At 45.4% G+C, this 19,788-nt stretch overlaps 1 protein-coding gene across 4 annotated transcripts in view; it reads left to right on the forward strand.

The window, feature by feature from the left end:
* SoxN (SRY-box transcription factor soxNeuro) overlaps positions 1-19,788 on the forward strand; it is a 93,933-nt gene that overhangs the window by 47,245 nt on the left and 26,900 nt on the right. For all 4 annotated transcript variants that reach the window (XM_018038017.2, XM_026811010.1, XM_018038016.2 and 1 more), the window contains exon 2: positions 813-878. In XM_018038017.2, coding sequence (XP_017893506.1) covers positions 813-878 — 66 coding nt within the window. The remainder of the gene's footprint in view (positions 1-812; positions 879-19,788) is intronic.

Here is a 19,788-nt window from a genome sequence, read left to right on the forward strand (position 1 = left end):
GAAAGGCTGGTCGTTGGAACGTCGAAAAATTGCCGCTAGAATTTCGCGAGGCGTGTGTCGAGAACGATTCACGGAGCAAGAACGGCTGTCACATTTTTATCTCCGGCTGCGTGCGGTGCAACACGGAAACGTTTCTACTCCGCGGTGAAAGAGAGTGTCGGCTGACACGCAGCTTAATCGACGATACACACGTAGGATGACAATAACGCGGTGAAACTCGCCATGCTGTACCAGTGTTCGCTAAATAAAACGGGAAAAAAGATACGAGAGGAAGGGAAAGAAGAAAAACAGAGCGTTGCGGCGGGGAGGGGAGGGGGGGTGTATGTTGAGGGAAAGAAGACGGAAGAGGGAGAAGAATCGAAGAGGATGAGGCGGAGAGGGTGCGTCGAATAAATTTCTCTCGGTACTCCGGGTAAATGTATCGTCCAGCATGAATGGCTGATGAGACCGTCGACTCGTTTTTATTATAAAACCACCGCGATGCCGATAAATTTATCGACACGCGTCTCGCGGAGGACAGCCAGCGCTCGCTGGTTACACCTTGTCATCGTCTTTGTCCTTTATACGTTGGTTTACTCGACTCTATCCCACCTGATAATGATCGGCTGTTCCATTGGTTGCTTTCATACATTAGAATATCCACTATGTATTACGAATTCACGATAGGGTGGACACATTTGATAAAACAAAACTAAGAACAATTTTCGCATTTACTGTTACAGTGTTTGCATTTGCAACAAGACCGTGTCACTTAAAATATAAGACATTACAATTTATCGCTGCTAATCAATCGGTTTAATTCTCTGTTGCAGGTCAGAGAGTGAACGCAAAATGTTGAACCCAGAAACCGGTTGTTATTCGGAGTCCGTTCGTGCATGGTGAGTAACTCAATCAGACTAAAATGAAAAAGAGATCACGGGCATTGGGAGTTAACTTATGGGGCGCGTAAGCACAACCAAGCCTTGGCATAAGAACATGCCTACTGTCTACTACTGCTACCTTCAATAGCCAAACCGAGCACGACTCAGCTCAACGTAATCTCCCACGAATATCTTGACTCGCGTGCCGCGCGTGTTCTCATCAACGCGTAATCTTAATTAAGTACAAATCGCCTCGTGTGCACGACGACACGCTGCGCGTCCAGCAACGAGCATATATGCCTTCGATTTTCCCGTATTATAAGATTTTACCACGAATAATCTTATATCTTCGTAGCATGATTGCAACATGATCATAATAATATAAAAACTTGTACAGACTGAGATACAATTGCAGACAACATTGGACTTCGACAATCAGCAGACAGTCGTTCAGCTGTATCTCGGTGATTTTCAAGTGTTTGTGAACTGATTATTTTTATATAAAATATATGCACAGAATACAGACATCGATCGGCAACTGACTATAACGTTTCCAGTGATTGTATCCTATTCTGTACTTAAGGATGTATTGGCTATATAGTCAATCCCAAAAGTTTATGCACTTTAGAAATGCATTTTTTAAAAAGAAATCAGACGTCGGAAGAACATTGCTAATAATAAACAACAAAAAAAAATTTTCGATTTTTCCGAGATTTTTCCAAGGGGTACCCCTTCAATTTCTTCCAAATTTTCGTTTTTCGTCAATAACTTCCAAACGGATGGACTTAGGGGGGCGTTTATAGGATCATTTTGTAGAGGACGACGAGATCTACAATTTCTGTACAAAATTTTTTCGCTAGCATTAATATTTAACGAGTTATTGACGAAAAACGAAAAAACAGTTTCTTGCAAATTATTCGTTAACTATTGACGCTAGCGAAAAATTTTTATACAGAAATTGTAGATCTCGTCGTCCTCTATAAGAAAGGTCCTATACAATTTTCCCGTAGATTCAACGGTTTAGCTATTGTAGCAGTAAAAGAACCCTTTCTATGTCAGGTCAAGTCAGGTCAGTCGAACCTTATGCTAGCTGGATGTCAATCGATTCTTCGAGAATTAACCAACTCTTACTCAACTCTCAAATATCCTTTACACAATATAAGTTACAAAGCATTCTATCGATTAGAACTTGAGTTTCGCACTACTTTTAATTCAAGATCGCATGCCATACTCGCACACATGGCTGTTTATGACGGTATATTTGTCACGTGCAATCGCGTGCATCACGACTGCAAGTGCGTAGCGTTGCCGTGTTTACTATAATACCATCATTAAGATCGCAGGACTGTTGCAAATAACGCCTGGGAATGTTAAGTGATTGATAGTAATGAATAGGAGCAAGAAAAACGTGTGATCTCGCGAACAAGCTCTAGTGAGCGCTTGTCAGGAAAGGAAAATTGTAGAGAGATGCGTCACGTAAGGATTCAATTAGCTTTGGATCTCAGTTTTATTTACTTCTGATCCTCGGGGTTCTTCTTAACAGTATTAAATATCCTTAATAAGATAATACTATGATACAGTCAATTTTTCACAGTAAGTTAATTACATCAGATATTCTGTTTAATCTGTCTTGTTTCTAAATCTGATAAATATTATGCTTATACTTTCACGAGTAGCACATTATTGAATTATGCAGCGGATTTTATCGCATTATAATATCCTATTATCCTAAAATCCGAAAAAGCAAAACGGTGCATATGAACTACAAATGAAGCTTTTCAAATCAACAGTTTAACATTAAACGCGTAAAAAAAGTTTTATTAATTCTATAGCAGTGGTAGCATTGATAGTTACGTTTAATTGATGGAGGTTTCGGCTTAATTGAACGATAATTCGCGTCGCAAGACAGAGAGAGGAAGGGAATAAAAAAAGAGAGCTGATTGGAGGCGTAGAGTTTCGCTTGGCGAACAGGAACCGGCCGGAACAGCCGTAAATATGCTGGCAAGGAAACAAACAGGGCTGCGATTCAGTCCAAATTGTGCGCATGAATTTTAACGAACGGTGGTCGGGCCGATTTTGCGCGACTCGCCGTGGCTGCCGCGCCGGCTCGAAATATCGAACCGATTTTTCATAATTCAGCTCCGTGGCCAAGCGCAAAATTCAATCGGCTCTCGCAGACCAACCTCCTACCACCCCCCCGCGTATGGCCCGTTATTTCCCGTGCTGCTTTTCGTGTTTTTGCCATTATGCCGGCAAAGGTAATTTCCCGAGCGCGACCACCGCTGATGTATTTATAACGAAACGAATTAAACTCGCCTGGTCAGCGAATAGGTAACAAAACGCCCACCAACCACCACACCGTGCATTGGTTGTCGCTGCCCGGCACGGCGCGCGAGTCCTCCGCCGGAAATAAAATACCCAAATATTTGCCCGTTTAATTTGAATCCCGCTCGCCTCGAGGCCGCCACGTTACCAGGCTTAATAATGAAACGTCGCATTGTGCGACGAAAGGGTTGCCCGATTCTCTCCCTCCTCGATTTTTCAACCCCCTATAGTCAGGCATCCTCTTTCTGGAGTGCGATAGGTACGTTTACATTGTTACGTTCATTGTCAACCACTCGTCGATTAGGATTTAATTTTGATAAAATCCGTTGCAGGAGGACAAATAAAGTTAACCAATTTGTCTTTTGTTTAAATCCCATATTTCTTGAAACGCTGGTTGTTCATTTAATGTACTCTTGATTTTGTGAATTAATCGCGTGGAAAGATAAAATTTGGTGAGAATCGTTAAACACGGTTTTGTGGCAACGGGGAAATCTGTGAAAAATTGGTTAACGGGCCACGCGTTCGTTTGTATTAGCGGGATATAGCCGAGTGGCGAAGAATGAGAGGCAAAGAAATATATTAGGCGAGTTTGTCGGGGGACGATTTATCCGCAATCACGACGGTGCTTTTCTCGGGACATTAGGGACACGATCACCGCACCGCGCCACGCCACGCTACGCCGCGCGCCGGTCGGTGGAGGATCGTTGGCCCGGGCAATCTTGGTGGGGGTTGAGCCTTAATGCGATTAAGGTCGTTATCAGATGTCGCCGGCGTTTCTTGCACGATGACGTCGACGTGCTCGTTTGTCATCGCGCGACGTCGTCACGGGGGTTGCATGATTTACTTCCGTTTCCCTCCTTTCGCGCCCTTCGTTTCCTGCCCGCCGATACCGACGATTTTCTTGCCACTGCATCGCCGCCGTCTCGCGCCTTACCTGCGGAATTCAATTTTACACGCGATCCTCTTCAATTCATTTCGTAAACCCGCAAAATTTTGTAGTATAATTTTAGTGGAAAAAACTTCAGCGACGATTTTAAAGAAACGTCCTTTTGGAAATGAAAGAGGGGGAACCGAGAATGAAAGTCGAGGCAGAATACAAGGAATCGATTTAAAAAAGGTCGCGTGCGACACGCTGCCGGACATACATGTCAGGAGGCATTTCAAGATTCGTTAAGCCTCGTCGTCAACACCCACCCTCGCGTAACATCGGCTGAACGTCGCATTAGCTTCGAAGAATGGAGCTCGAAAGTCGACCGAGGCTACTGTGTGCACGCACGCGTACACGTCCCTGTTCGTGTGTGTGTGTGTGCGCGCGCGTGTGTGTGTATGTGAAAGAGTGCCAAGTTAGAGAAGACGATATTTATCCCCGAACGAGGAAGATAGTTGTAAGAAAAAGAAGAAAAGGAACGGAGGATCCTTCGTGGTCAGGTTGCGAGACAAGGGTGTGGCCAGGAGATAGGGATGATTAGAAGCTACACCCCCGAGAGGCACGAGTCGAGGGTGCTGGCGGAAAATTCATGGAGTTACTTAGCAGTCTTCCAGGCTTTACTCGTTTATCTTCGCTACTGGGGAAGAAGGAAGTCGTTACGTCGTCGAGAGAGGCCGCCCCCAGGGTCGAGCCTGTAATCCTAATTAATAATTAATTACCATGGGAGGGGAATAAATGGCCGATTGAATTCTTCCTGCGCTAAGGGAGGAGCTTGATTTATCGGTACGATTCTCCTCGCTCGGAAACTCGGGAACAACGAGGGCCTCGATTCATTGAAGACATTGTTCTTCGCGTTTCCCGCGAGTCCGGAACGGGTTCGATTAAATATGGTTTATTAAAGGCATCGGGATTTTAGTGACATTAATCATCGGCCAATCGGTAGAAATACATTTGCTACATCCACAGAAAAATTATTCTTATCAAACAGATTTCTCTATCACAGAATTCCATTAAAAAATTAGAAGAAATGTTGAAAAGTATAAAATTAGAACAAATATTACAGACAATTATATTAAATTGATTTTTTAGTTTTATCAAAGTTTTACAAGTTTATCCGAAATGTCTGTTGAAAATATAATTGAAGGAAGTTCTCCAGAAGTTCAGAACTGAATAGAACGATCTGAGATAAGAAAAGAAGTTACACTACGCGTTTTGATTTGATCGTTAGGACCGAAGTCCTTTGGTAACGTGGTCGAAAGTTGTCCGCGTGCGTCCTTACATGGTTGGCTCCTCCCAGAAGCACCCCAGTTTGTCAAGCCGACCCTTCGGTGTCGTTTACAAGACAGCAAATTTGTCTGAGATAAGCAAAACAAACAGAATGGACCAGCCTCTCCCCATTCCTTCTTCCCTTTTTTCCCCGCTCGGACTTCTGTCTGTGTCTTTGCCGGAATCCTTTGAACAGAAGGTCGCTACTGGAAGAGTTTAATTGGCGGCTGGTTTGATCAGAGGATTTCGCGTTTCAAGGATTTATTGAGACACATTGCATGAAATTCTTTAGATCATCCGTCGCCCATGTAGGAGAATTTTTCTCATAAAGAACAGAAATATATTTATTTGTCCACTAGATATTTCTCATTGAAAGCTTTAATATAAAAACAAGTATTCTTAATCATAAGAAAATGTAATTCATGTAGAATCTCTCTTCATTTGTTATTATATTATTTAATTCATTGTAGATATTTTACATATTTTTTATTTTGTAAAAAAAGTCAATTGATTAATAGGACAATGTTTAGGACACAGTTGGAATGATAGGATGCATTTGGCCTACTAATATCTGAGGTGTGAAATGGACAGCGTAGATGACACGCGGTGGGATTTTAAATTATGGATCGATTCCGCGAAACCACTGTTTTAAGAGCCTCCTTGGACGCGGCCTGCCGCAGGGATTTGCATACATTAGATTTTATCCTTCCGAGAACGTTCATCTTCGGGATGCACGTATTTATGGGAGTCCCGTGGTATAATGGCCTCGAATTCGGAATGGAATCCCGGTGGTAACTTCATCGTCGTTCCTGATTTAAGAATCACCGTTCCAAATGCCATCCACGATCTCGGAAATTACATCACGGATTTTAAATCTCTTAACTCGATCCTACTAACAGTAATAAGTAGTGTTAATTCGTAATTAAAGTCTCGAATTCATTTCTCACCACTAGTTACTAGTTACACACGATTCACCCCTTTCGTTCTAACGACAGTTTAATACACCCCCGATAGAGTGCGGAGCGAATTCGATCGCGAAAGGATTACGTCGGGGACGATAAAAATCGAGAGGTGTTCGCAAGGCTCGATTAGCTTCGGTTGAAGAGATGCTATGCGTTGCGCGAAGGCCAGCTGCGCGAAAAAGGGTGACTCGGCCGGTCCCACAGCTGCGAACAGGGTCATCGATATCATTCGAGGATCTAGAAATGATTGCACGCGTGTCGAATGAGTATGTCGATCGGGCCTTAGATCCCGACCCGGGCTCGACCTCCGATCGACTCGGGGCTTCGGACTCCGAGTCGAATCGACGATCGGCGGAACAAGTGAAAGGGAGATGAATAATGAAAAACACCTCGACCAACGACGGCTATTTGTTTCAATGAAACTTAAATCTGCTCTATTTTAAACAAGTTCTTCTTATTTAATAAAATTTACTAAGAGAATCCTCGTTGATATTGTAAAAACGAAACAATCTCTCAAATTTCTTTACTTAATTTCAAGTTTCTATCATTTACTAAAAGATTTTACTGATAACGATTCATCTTTACTTAAGATAATACAATACTCTATCAATAACCATTAAAAACTATTCGTCGAACACGAGATCACAAGACACATGAGGGTATTTAAAAGGTTCGTTTCGCATGTAATCATGCGACTTACAAGAGAAAAAGCAACAGTCCTAATCGCAAGTGTATTAAATAGGTTACTTTTCAACGCTTATATCAGTCAGATTATTAATTTCCCGTACGTGTCTGACGAGTATATGCTCGGCATGCTTCGACACTTCAAACGATTTGAGAAAAAAATTGCCCGTAACCAAGAGGATCAGAACTATCGAGAGAAGACGTACTTGCGTCGAGCGAAGAACGTTCGAGGCATAGGAGAAAGAGAACGAATGAAGCGGTAAAGATGACGAGCGGAGAAGGGAAGATGCGACTGGAATGACAGGAAGAGGAAGGGAGAGGGAAGAAGGTGGTGAGACGGAGAGAACCAGGCAAGATGAGAGAAAGGCGAGAGGAGCGTTAATAGGACCACCACGCTAGGGATTCGATCGGAGAGCATTCTCCGCGTTCCTCCTGGTGCAATATATAATGCGCGTGTAGACATTATAGTATATACACGCATAGGTGCATGCGAGAACGCGGAGGCAGCCCTCTAGGGGGTTAGCGAGGGGTAAACATTGTGTAACCATCGGGGAAACAGCGCGAAGGGTTTGAGGTCGATTGTGCGTCGCTTGGGGCCTGCATACGATTCTATAAATATTTTATTGGCTCGTCATTCGATTTTATTGCGGCAGCCAATCGAATGACACGCCAGATTACGCAGCGGTTATGCGCCTGCATGCATGCACTGATATGTTTCCCTCATGATTTGGTGAAGTCTCGAGAATCGTTTAATAAACGACGATCCTGGCTACTTTCTCAAAAACTGTAATTCGTCCGAGGAGCACTTGTTCACGTGGAAAATCGAGCATTTCTCGAATTTGTTCGCGACTCGTCAACAGGCACGAAGGGAAACGAAGCGACAAGTTATTTTCTTTGACGCAAGCACCGTTTCGGGTAGGATCCCACGGCGGCGAGACGAAAAGAAGAAAGTGAACGTGAGCATAGAAAGCGAGGTGCGTGGAGTATGTATAGTCGTGCGCAGTGATTTGGGTTAGACCTAGATGGGGAGAATTTTCAAAGAAAAGCCGGCCGCTGTCTAGGCGATTTTCCGCGAGATCGCACTGCGCCACGGCTTCCCCGAGAAAAACATATATTTCAGGATGCAATGAGCCGTCCGTTCGTCCGTCCATCCGTCGCGTCGGGACGTCCTGCAATTTCCTTTACTGCCTCTCTCTCTCTCTCTTTCTCTCTCTCTCTCTCTCTCTCCGACGTCGGGCCGCAGCGTCTGGTCCGTGCGCGCTTAATTAAGCCGAGCCACTTAGTACCGTTGAATGCTTCTTGATTGGCAGACGAGGTAGCCGACGACGAGCGGTGCACAGGTACGTAGCTATCCGCGCCTCTGGCAGCCGCGAGTCGGCCACTCAGTCAACATCAGACGAATGCTGAGTTATGTCGAGGGTCCGAGCTCTTTTAAACTCGCCAATAAATCGGCTGCTGCTTCTTCTTCTTCTACGATGCTGCTTCTTCTTCGCCTCTCCGCTTCCTTCTCGTGTTCTTTACGTTGCTGCTGGCTGGCTGCTGCCGTTGCTGCCGCATTTTCTACTTATTTTCACCCCTCCCCGCGCTTCCACTTCGCATCTTTCTTCCAAATGATCGTGTCCGTATTTTTTTTTTCGTCTTCTTTCCTACGCAACGAGCCTCGTGTCGTTGCACCTCAGGCGGCTGTTTTTTCAGCGATTTCTTCTCCATTAGGTGGCACACTTCGTTCCCTTCTTTATCTTCATTTGCTGGTTTCTTCTGCCTAGCTGCTATTACGGGTTTGTTCCACTCATTTAATCAATATTTCTGTTTGTTTTTGTTCTCAACCGTGTCCCTCCTCCTTCGGCCGAGATCGTCGTCACGTGCGACACCAACCGAGAACAACCAGTGAATTTGTTTGATCCCTCATCTCGGTTATTTGTACTCGGTTACGTTCCTTCCGCAGTTCCTTCTCCTAACTCGTATTTCCCCTCTGTTGTCTCCGCAGATAATGTTTTTTATTACTTGTTTATCGCTGTTTGCGATCCAGGTTTCTTGCCTCGCTGAAAAGTTCTTACGCCGGCAAGTCGACAGGTAGCATGAAATTCATTGCAGACGCCTCTACTACCTGAATCGGAGGTGCGAAGCGAGGTGCGAAAATATTAGCTCGTTTGCCCCATGACTCGGCAGCTTTCTTTTTCCGTTCTGTTTTCTCTTATTTTTTCCCCGTACTTCCTTCGCGCTATTATTTCCCTCGCGCCGCCGCCGCAGGATCGATTATATTTCCGATAGAGATTAGAAACGGACCTGTATACCCATTACCAAAGCCAATATTAATTACTCCCATCACCGTCGCCGTAATTAATTTCTCGATCAAAGCGATTTAGCTGCGACATTATATACTCAGTTCAATATCTAAAAATAGATTTCGTATCATTTAGCTATGGATGATTCTTCTAATATTTTTAATCATTCTTCTAATTGGTGGAATCTAATGTTTTATTCGGGATCCGTGTGGAAGCAAGCTTCATCCAACTAATAAGTGAAGACTAGTAAAGAGGTGTCATGCATCTTTATTCAACTTTCAAATCCATTATCATTTCATTCATTGCATTATCCCAGTTCTTGCATAAACATTACATACTGTACTATCTAATCATAATTAATGGATGCGCATCCACTACTGGCGTTCAAGAAAATTAAAATAACTGATGAGGTAGAAATTTAATGATCATATAAATGTAGAAATCAATGGTACATGAAATTATTTTATTTCAAGACAAATTATATGATATACTACTTTTTCATTAATATGTATTCTCTTCTATATGTTTATTTCTGTTTCGTGTTTGTCCAACAATAAAAATTGTTGAGATGTAGTAACGGTGGTTCGAATATTGAGATGTAACGGTGCATCATTGGGATCGGGAATTCTTGGCGCGGCGCGGCGGCGGCGGCGTCACCGATTAATAATTACGACATTGTCGCCGTCGCTAAACGCTTTAATCAATGTCATCGGGCCAATTTCCGATCGCCGCTGGCTTCCAGCCTGTCCCTCTCTTCCTCCATCACAGCCGGCTACTCCGCAGGAAATTACGCGGCACCGATCGAAACGCAGGCGGAAGTCGCAATTTATCAGTTTCCAGGCTGGACGCCGCGCCATGCCGCCACCGCCGCGGCACAGATCGCGATTCCGATTTCGCGGGTGTGGACGTGGCTTAACGGCCGCCCGAAAATCGATCGCCCACCCACGTGACCTCATCATAATACGTAGTAGGTGTAGCCACTGTTTTCACTTATCATTCACGATGGCGCTCGTTTAAATTGACTCGACGCGGCGGTGCTCATCGATACTCCTGATTTTCAATTAAACGATTCTATCGGAGATTTAATCGGACGAGATAAAAAGAGTCAGTAGGACGATAATTCGGGCAGGCGATTAATAAACGGGAGCAACAGTTTTTCTATTTTCTGGTACGTCGATCAGGAGATTGGCATTTTTTTAGCCGATTAACACGGGCCGACGCCTAGCCGCGTACGGTTGCTCGAGAGATCTCGAGAGTTTTGCGCGTGGCTCTTTCGCGGCCGCGTAACGAGGTTTACTCTCGACGGTCGCGTGGGTGGCTGATAATTATCGTGCACACCGGCTTATCCGAAACGCGCTTCTGCTTTTTTACGCCTGTGTTGCATTTATCTACCTCCCGCCCCCTCCTCGTCCTCCGTCTCTCTCTCTTTCTCTCTCTCACTCTTCCTATCCGCCGATGTCTAGCCGAGGGAACCGATCGATTCAGATCCGGCCGCCGCGTTTCGCCGCACGGTATGCATAAACCCGGTAAGTTATCTCTTCTGCAGGAATTTCTCACAGGAATTTTTCGCCACTCGAAATTCTTCTTCGTTAATTACACGCCGCGCGGTATTAAACGTTTTTTAATCGGGCGGAGAAAAAAGATCGGTCGATAGGTACGGGTCGATCGATCCGCTTTCGCGATTCATCGCACGGAAGAGTCGGCATCGGGGATCGGTCGGCGATATTTTCGCGGCGGGTCGATGGAACATAAAGAAAGAAAGAAATGGGAGGGATAAAAAAAAGTAGAAAAAGCGCGCACTCGACCTTCCATGCATGCGCATACGTTGGAATATCGCCAGTTCCGCAGGTTTCGAGTGGCCGACGGGTTATTCGAGTACCCGGTCGCTTGTGCTCGTGAATATCGCCGGCCCTCTTATGCGAAACTCTCGCGAGTGTCTACGATTCAGTGCATCGTATCGTAGGTACGTGCAGTTTTGCACGCCGGTTGCGTTTCCTGAACAGGTAAATGGCCGGGGGCGATGTGTCGTTCGGCCTCTTGATAAGATCTTGCGATCTTTCTATAAAGTCACGTGAAAAAAGATCTCGTCCACATCCGTTTCAATGATCGTCAGAAAATATGTATCAAGGATGATCCTCTATTAATTTCTTGAAGCCAATTTACTCTAAATTTTTTGTGTGTTTAACATACCGACATTCGAAAATTCCCTCTATTCTATTCAAATTATACAGTAAACGTACTACAAAAGAAAAAATAGCCTAGAATGATTTATACAATATTTTTGTCATTACCGACGATATAAAAAAATGTTTAATCGTAACAATATTAGAAATGTTACATTCATTTAATTGAATATCATTCGTAGCATAATTGAGGATTGTAATGTTGTAATTTCCGAGGATATACGTGGAATGAAGACGTATCTTTGCGAATTATCCTTGAGACACGATGAAAAAAGGGTCTGTGAAAAAAGGTCACCGGGAAATCGACGATTTTCGCCCGTGACTTATCGAGCCCCGTGAGCCGGTGCACGGTACATTGTTTGGACGGAGCAGAAAAACGCGCGCACTTGCGCTTGTTCCCCGGGAACGCCCCGGTCGTGTAGCCAAACGAGTCCACGTAGATACGTAGCTGATGTAACGAATCCGCTTAGAAGCTGCCGTGTCATCCTCTCGGAGGTACGAAGATTTTTCACGGAATTCCACGCCGCCTTAAAAGGTCGTTACCAATCGGCGATACCTCAAAGTTCGCCGTTGACTTGCGGAATCGGGGAACCGCGCGATTTTCGACGGGGCTTGAAATCAAAAGGGCAGACGAACATTTTTCAAAAGAATCTGCAGTAAAAAATTGATCAGGTCCTTGGAATGGAATGTAGAAGAAAACAATTCTATATAAATAACTTCTTGCACGATATATCAGTTCTTGGTACAGTGTATAATACCTATAGAAAAAGCAATCCTCAGCCGGATCTAGTTTAACAAGGAGGAATCGTGTATACATGAGACTGTGAACAGGGGTTCAAAAAGGAGAGAGATCTACCGTTCATTTCGAACGGAAGGGTCGTGTTGCAGTGCAAATACTCGAGAGCTACCTGTCACAGGTGCCAAAATCTTGTACACAGTTTTCTTCCTGAGAACGTAACCCTCCTCAAGGACAAAAGCACCTTATCCCGTAAGATAAGCCCTTTCGAGGCTACAGGTGGCTGCTAAGCCGATTAGACGCAGCACCAGGGAACAATTTGTTGTTGACGAAACTTAACCCTTGTTTCGCGCAGTCCTTCCTTCCTTCCTTTTATGATTTGCCCACTCAGGCTTCCGTTTTCAAAGGTGTCTCTTAATGCCATTCGACTGATAGGTTGATGACGTCTGTGGATTACTACAATCGCTAATCTAAATCCTCTAGAATTGTCCGCCAATTGGAGATTTATTACTATTACAGTCTAGTGTTACATATTAGCCTAACAATATGAAATTTATTGTTAAGAACTGCATTCGCTCCAGACGCAATCATATCTGCATATTTTATAATTTATACGAAACAGCTGTAAAACTGCTAATGATTGTCGTCGTACTTTACGAGAAACTGCAGGATTTCACGTACGCGAGAGCCGGTCAACAGGTTGTTCGTCGACCGGCCGGCTTCCGGCGAGTCTTCTGAAGAGAAAGAGGATCGAAGGGAGGGGAGAAGCGACGCCTCTCAATCGCGAACGATTTAAGGCCGCCATTGGCCTCGACCCCCGTCCCTCCGCAAATGAAAACTTTCCCCATCTTCTTCTTCTTCCTCCATTTCTTCTTCTTCTTCTTCTTGTAACTCGAACGAGGAGTACTCGCGAATAGAAGTTCCCCGTTCGCCCCCCGACTTCTGCTCGGTTTCCTTATTTCCGCGTGCGAACTGCGGTTCGACTAGCAATTACGTTCTGGGAAGACTTCGGCTCGAAACTCTCGTGGGAGAAGCCGCATCGAACTCGCGGTGCGGTCGTTGGTTAGAGAAGATTGCGTACGGCGGGTACCGAACGAAGCGGCGACGACGCCTTTCAACTTTCCCGTTTTGACACCGACTTATGGCGAACGGAACGTCTCATTCTTCCGCGCGTTTAATGCATTATACCATCAATCTCCGCCTACAAATAGCGCATTCGGTGAATATACGCCGCGCGATCGGCACGGATCAGCCGATGAAGCAAAGAAAAAAAATTGCTTGACATCCAATTCCGAGGATTCATATCGGGCAAGAACGATCGTGTTTTGAAGAGGAACGTGTCAGGGCGTTTCAGCGCGGTTGCGACACACACGAAACGGAGCCGAACGAGTTCAAGAAGAAGCCCGAGTCGAAGATCGATGTATCTATAATCACGCCGACGAAGGCCGCGGATGGAGAAGCGTGAAGACGGGGTGCGGAGGGCAAAAAAAGGGAAGAGGGAAGGACGGTAGAGGCGTCTAATCTGTCGGCAGTGATCAGGACCCGGTATCGATGATGAAGTCTCCGGCTTCTTTGAAGTCCGCCGTGGTTCGCAACGGGGGAGCGAGCCGCTCGAATCCCTCGATTCCGCCTGATCCTGATCCTGCGGTCGGCAGGACTGCTCGCTCGGTCTATCCGCCGTGCCGCGCCGTCCTGCTCCGACATCAGTCTGTCTTAATGTCTGTCAGAAATTAAGGCGAGGCAATGGATCGATCGGAATGCTAATGACATCGATACTTGTCAATACATCTGGCAAAAATGAATAGTCGTAGAATTTCGGGATGGGAAACTGACACGGCCGCATCTAAATATCCTCGTGCGTCAAAGAATTTCAAAGTATCACTTCTGATACATTACTAAGTACTAGTTTTTATGATGAATGAAATCAATACAAAATTGCTTTTATGTACTATCTCATGCTTGACTTCTACGTTGCATTGGAATTAAAACAATAAAACTTCGTAAAGTGACAGGTTTAGAGTCAACGAAACGATGAGGAAAAATTCTGCGTTTTAAAAATAGCATGATTCTACTTCAGTGTCTGGCTCAAAGATCCATCTCTCACGTTGTGTGCATTCCATCGCAAGATATTTCCTGTTACATTCTTTTCGAGCGGCGCTCGCGACACCGAGAGTGAACTTACAAATCGTCGAGGGATATCTTTTACGAGGAGAGAGCGGGGGTCGGGATCTGTGGACTGTTCTCTTCATGGAACGGCCAGGAAAAAAGCCAGTGGGTGATCGATTGGGGCAATCCAGCCGGTTGAAACGAAACGTTATGAGTTCCTTCCTTCGTTCCGACCATCCTCCTGCTGTCCAGCATGATCCTAGTAGTCCTGCGGTGCGCGTTGCCCGATTCCCCCCTTCCGTTTCGGGTTTGCCCCGGCGCAGGGCTATATTGGCAAGGATACTTCGACTATAACGTGGCCAGGCCGTAGCTAGACAAAGCTGCCGACCATAAAAGTGTCCACCCTGATGCTCGATGCTTGGTTTATGGCCACCGTGGCAGGAACACCCGGGGGAACAAGCAGGTAATCGGTAAGGACTCGGTTCGTTCTTCCACTTCTACGGATGTTCTACGTCCTCCTTCAACTTTCTAAACGCTGCACCGTCCTGTATCTCTCTCTCTCTCTCTACCTCTCCCTCGTTCTCAACGTCTTGCCACGTTTCTTCTCTGCGTTGCTCCTTCGTGGTCCTCATCGCCGTAGTCCAGCGTGACGACAGAATACGCCACGCCTACGAGCCCTCGGGTCCTGACTAATTGCCGTTAATCCTGCTCGATGGATTGTCCTTCCGTCGTCACTTTTGTGCGGAATCGTGCCGCCCGATTTTGTCAGCCGATACGAATCTTCTCGCCGCGATCAGGACCCTCCGAACATTCCAATTGCTAATTCATTATGCCAGACATTAAGCCACGTGGGAGAGTAATATATCTAGGACAGAGAATATTATGTAAATTAGAGTTCCTAGTTCGAAGCAGCAGGATGCCTGGAAAACAGTATGGAAATTAAACGGAAGTTAGAAATCGACGTCAACTTTCTATGTAGCTAGAACGCGCGCTGCACGGGGTCGGGATAATTTGTTTAAGTGAACATCATTGACGAGATAAGGGGAAAGGAATTCGTAGACAAATGGGTCCGGACTGGTTTTGTCCAAGAGACAGGACATCCGACGCGCTTTGTAAGTTTCAGCTGGCTGGAAAGTCGATAGCCGGTGCTGTCTGCGAAACCGCAGCGATACTTTTAGTCAGTCATGAAAGTCTCCGAAGACAAAGGACAGGGTTAACGAGACGATGTTGTTTTGACTAAAATGGTGCAAACAGAAGACCCTTGAGACGGCGACAGGGATGCTCAGCCGTGCACGATGCATAATCTAGCTAGCTGGCCCTTGTCGAGCATAAATTTTCAAACTTTCCTTCACGCTTTCCCCGCACGACGCAGTCAGCCGCAGCCCGTGCAGTCGATTTCACGCAGCCCGTGTGTATGACCGGAGACTGTTTACTCGTGTCCCGAGCATCAAAATTTACGACGGCGCATTTGCATTTCCGGCCTCGCGCGAATCTCGCGTTCGACGCGAGCCTCGGAGATCTAAATGGTCGAGTATTCCATGGGTGGGTGCTCCCTTTGGGTCGAGCCGTTGCTAAGTTATGGCGTTGTAATTTAGGGGATATCCCGAATCGCTGAATAGCTTTTTTCGTCGATCAGTTTGCTCGAATTGCCAAGGTACCGCGCGATTCCTTTTTTCCCCTTTCTGTTTTGTAAAATTTGCAACGGCAGCTTTGTTCGCGAGCTCCCAGATAGCGATCGTTGTTCTCGCGACGATTCACGACAGACGTCGATATCGCGGCACGGGTGGAAAACAGAATACCGAGGGAAAAACGCGAACTATCACGATAACGAGTCGGCTTGATACCGATCGCACTTATAAACCAGTTCCCGACTACTGGGTGTACCTCGTATCTCGAATCCTGAAACTGACGTAAACTCTTCCTATTCCCTGGAAGCGCGCATCGTACCTCTGTCGGCTGATACGCCGCAATTTTCGAGGTTGTTTCGTATCTGCAGCATCGATTTCCTGCCTGGCCACCACGCGTTATTTCTGAATTCTGATAGCTCGTACAATACTCGTAACCAGAATTTAACAGAAAAACTATATCAAGTTTCTCAAAGCGGGCAGAAAAAAGTAAGTTAGCAAAAATATTTCCCCATCAGTTCTCGATGTAACTCGGAAAATTGATCTCACGGAATCTCTACCAGCGAAACGAAACAAATTCCCAAGGGCTCTAGAATCCGAACGTTTCCCCCGTTTCCGAAAATTCCGTCGCGTCGCATCGGTGGGAATCGAAGTCCGTCCCTCCCCCTCCGTTCTCCGTGAAGTCGACCGAATATCGGTCCAGCAAGTATCCAGAGGCTAGCGGTGGCCAACTTCCGGCGATCGATACTCCGAGTGGTCGTGCACACACATATACACACACATACACATACATACATACACGCAGAGAGAGGTACCAGAGAGAACCGCGAGCCAACGGAGAGGAAGCTAGTATAGGAGAAACGAGAGGGAACGGGGATGGTCGCATGGCAAGGGTAGAGACAGTCTACGTAATTTTACGCGGTCCATTGTATCGCGACGAATCAGATAGAGGCTACGCTGGACGCGAACAATTCACCAGCACGGAAAGTGTCCTCATCTGGCTAGCTTCTCGGCTGCTCTCTGAAAGCCCAGCGACGTGTTCCTGGGCCCCGGGCTTCCCATCCGGTATCGTTCTCTCAGACGATGCGACGCGTACACGTTATCTGGCCGGCGAGATCGGTCGGATCGGCCACGTCGCGTCGCATGGACATCGGAAAGTTTTCGCTCGCTTGTTCTCCTATCTGACGACTGTTGGTTTACAGTCATCGCCGACCAGTTATCGCACCGATGCCTGGTTATCGAGCACGTTTTCACGCTCGTCCGTTCGATTCTTCCATCCTCGTAACTTTCATCGTCGTAAAAATTGCATGCGTTACTAAAAATTCAACCGAGAATGGTTCCTGCTCGACCGTTTGACATTGTAGTAGAACTTTGCATCCGGTTGTCTGTCCTCAATTGATCTTCTGCACTTGTGACATTCACCAGTCGCTTCTACCTTCGTTCCGTTCGATTGAACCTCCATATTAATTACACAAAATAGGCAAACAACTGGATATAATATGCAATGAATAGCAAATAGAAAGTGATTGAAAACAAATATGTAATACTGACAGTGTAAGGCGAAATATGAAGTGTATAAAGTAAACGTCTGTACAGATTGAGATACGATTACTGAAACGTATCCCAATCTGTACGGATACTACGTATCCAGTCGCTGTTCTATTCTTTTTGCGATTGCTAGAAAATCGTCGAGATATAACTAAATGGCAGTCTGTTGATTGTCGGAGTGCAACGTTGCCAGCGACTGTATTCTAGTCTATACAGACCGTAACATTATGCAAAGTGTACCTGACACGCATCGGGATACCCTAATCGGCCAACAGAAATCGATTGAAAAACAAAAATATATCAGCGATTCGCTACAATGTTTCCAACGATTGCATCCGAATCTATTGTACAACGATAGGTATGCAACAACTTTATTCTAGAAATATTCTAGTTAGAAAGAGGAGAGATTTTCCGGAATGAACAGCGTCGTATATTGCAGTGTGCAACACGATGCATGTGCATTGGCACATGCAAGGAGATCGAGGAAACGTGCATTGATCGCGCGTCGCGAAACCCCAGCTTCCTGGAACCTATTCGTAAGGGGACACCCGCAAGCCGATCGCAAAGAAATTCCCTCTATATACGTTCCGTTGACTGTTGCCCGACACCGTGTTAAGACTTGCCTTTAGTTGTGACACGGGTTAGCTCGTGATTTTTACCATTGGCTACGCCAAGCCTTGGTAATGGTTACGGTATGGCGTAGAAACTCCTTTCGGTTTGTCAAAATTAATTTGTACTACCACTGAAGAGTTTCCACCGTTGTTTGCCTCGCCTGGGACATAAAAAAGAAAGTTATACAGAACCATGCTGCCTTTGAATAGAATTTGTAGTTTTCCGTTTAAATCGTCTCCACTTCTTATGTAAATCGCGCCTCGGAGAGAAAATTCGCTTTAAAAAAAATATACAACCTTTTAACGTCGTAAAAAATCGCGAGTGACAGGACAGTATGTAGGGTTAAGACACGTGTTTTTTTATTACGTCTCAAGGGTAGAAAGTGGTTGCCTGCTGGGGCATCTGGGGTAGCTCAACGAGCACAAGCTTATGCGAAACAGATGCGTTAAGCTTTGTACTGCTAGAATCACCTATTTAAGAAGTCTTGCGTCAAGCTATTTAATTCGATAAACACTTAATAACTCTAATACGCTTTGTATCTATGAGTGAATAATTGTTTTAGCAGGAGCAATTCAGTAATTATTGAATGAAGATAATAAAATATTTAATACATGGAATGTTTGAGACACATGGAATAAATATTGCAATGACTTTTATTCAGAACATTATAATACTAAATATAGATTAAAATGTTTTTTGTACTCTGAAGAAATTGGATGGGATGATGAAATCTATTTTGTAACACCACAGAGGAGGCATGATCGGATGGGCACAGGAATCGGATCGGCTCCCGTCGAATTTCATCGCTTTCTCCGTGGAGAGCACGCGATATTCCACGGTCGCGAGACACGCACGGGGTACACACACAGGTCCCCGGCTCCGAGAAACCGTAACTTGGCGTGTTTATCACCGACAGACCGTGCATAGCCGGCGGCGTTAGCACGAGGAACGACTTCTTGCGTGGGGCGTTAAAATCATATGGGACTTTTTTAAAAGCCCCGCGGCCACAAGGACCTCCCGTCCTGTTTGTCCCCTTCGTCAACCATTCTTCCCTTTCTCTTCCACCACCACCCACGTCATCGCGAGCTTTCGCAGAAAATCGTGTCACGATTCAAAGCCCCAAGAAACTTCTGTGTAATTGATCATAACCATGAAGTTCAGGATCATGGGATAAAATAAAAAATAATTTGAGACGAGAATGTTGTGATCCAGTTTTGCTAATCATTTCAAACTGTCATGCAATGTATGAAAGCTAAAATTATGAATTTAGGACTACAGGGTTACGAGGTGTGGATAATAGGATTGTATATCGAAATTTGTAAGTTACTCCAAAGAAGTGATACCAAGGATATAGAGTAAAGGGAAAGGGAAAGGGAAAGGGAAGTTGAACTACTAAAATTGAAAACTGAGGCGGAAAAGTTTCAGGGAATTCGAAGGTAAAGCCAAGGACGGACGGGAGAGGCAAGGATTCTCGTTCGGTCTCGTCCTTCTCCACCTTTCTCCGTTCATATCCTTAAGGAGGGCCAAGAGTTCGCGGTGGGGCCGTTCATCAGCGGCAACTTGTCACGCCGCTGGGCATCGGACATAAATTCCACTCCGTAATGTGACAGGTCCTCGCTTCTACCCCCGAGAAAACCATCCTACGGTACTATCCCACTATCCAACGGG

This window comes from Ceratina calcarata, unplaced genomic scaffold, assembly GCF_001652005.2.
Source record: "Ceratina calcarata isolate Rehan_Ccalc_2016 unplaced genomic scaffold, ASM165200v1 scaffold180.2, whole genome shotgun sequence".
NCBI lineage: Eukaryota > Metazoa > Arthropoda > Insecta > Hymenoptera > Apidae > Ceratina > Ceratina calcarata.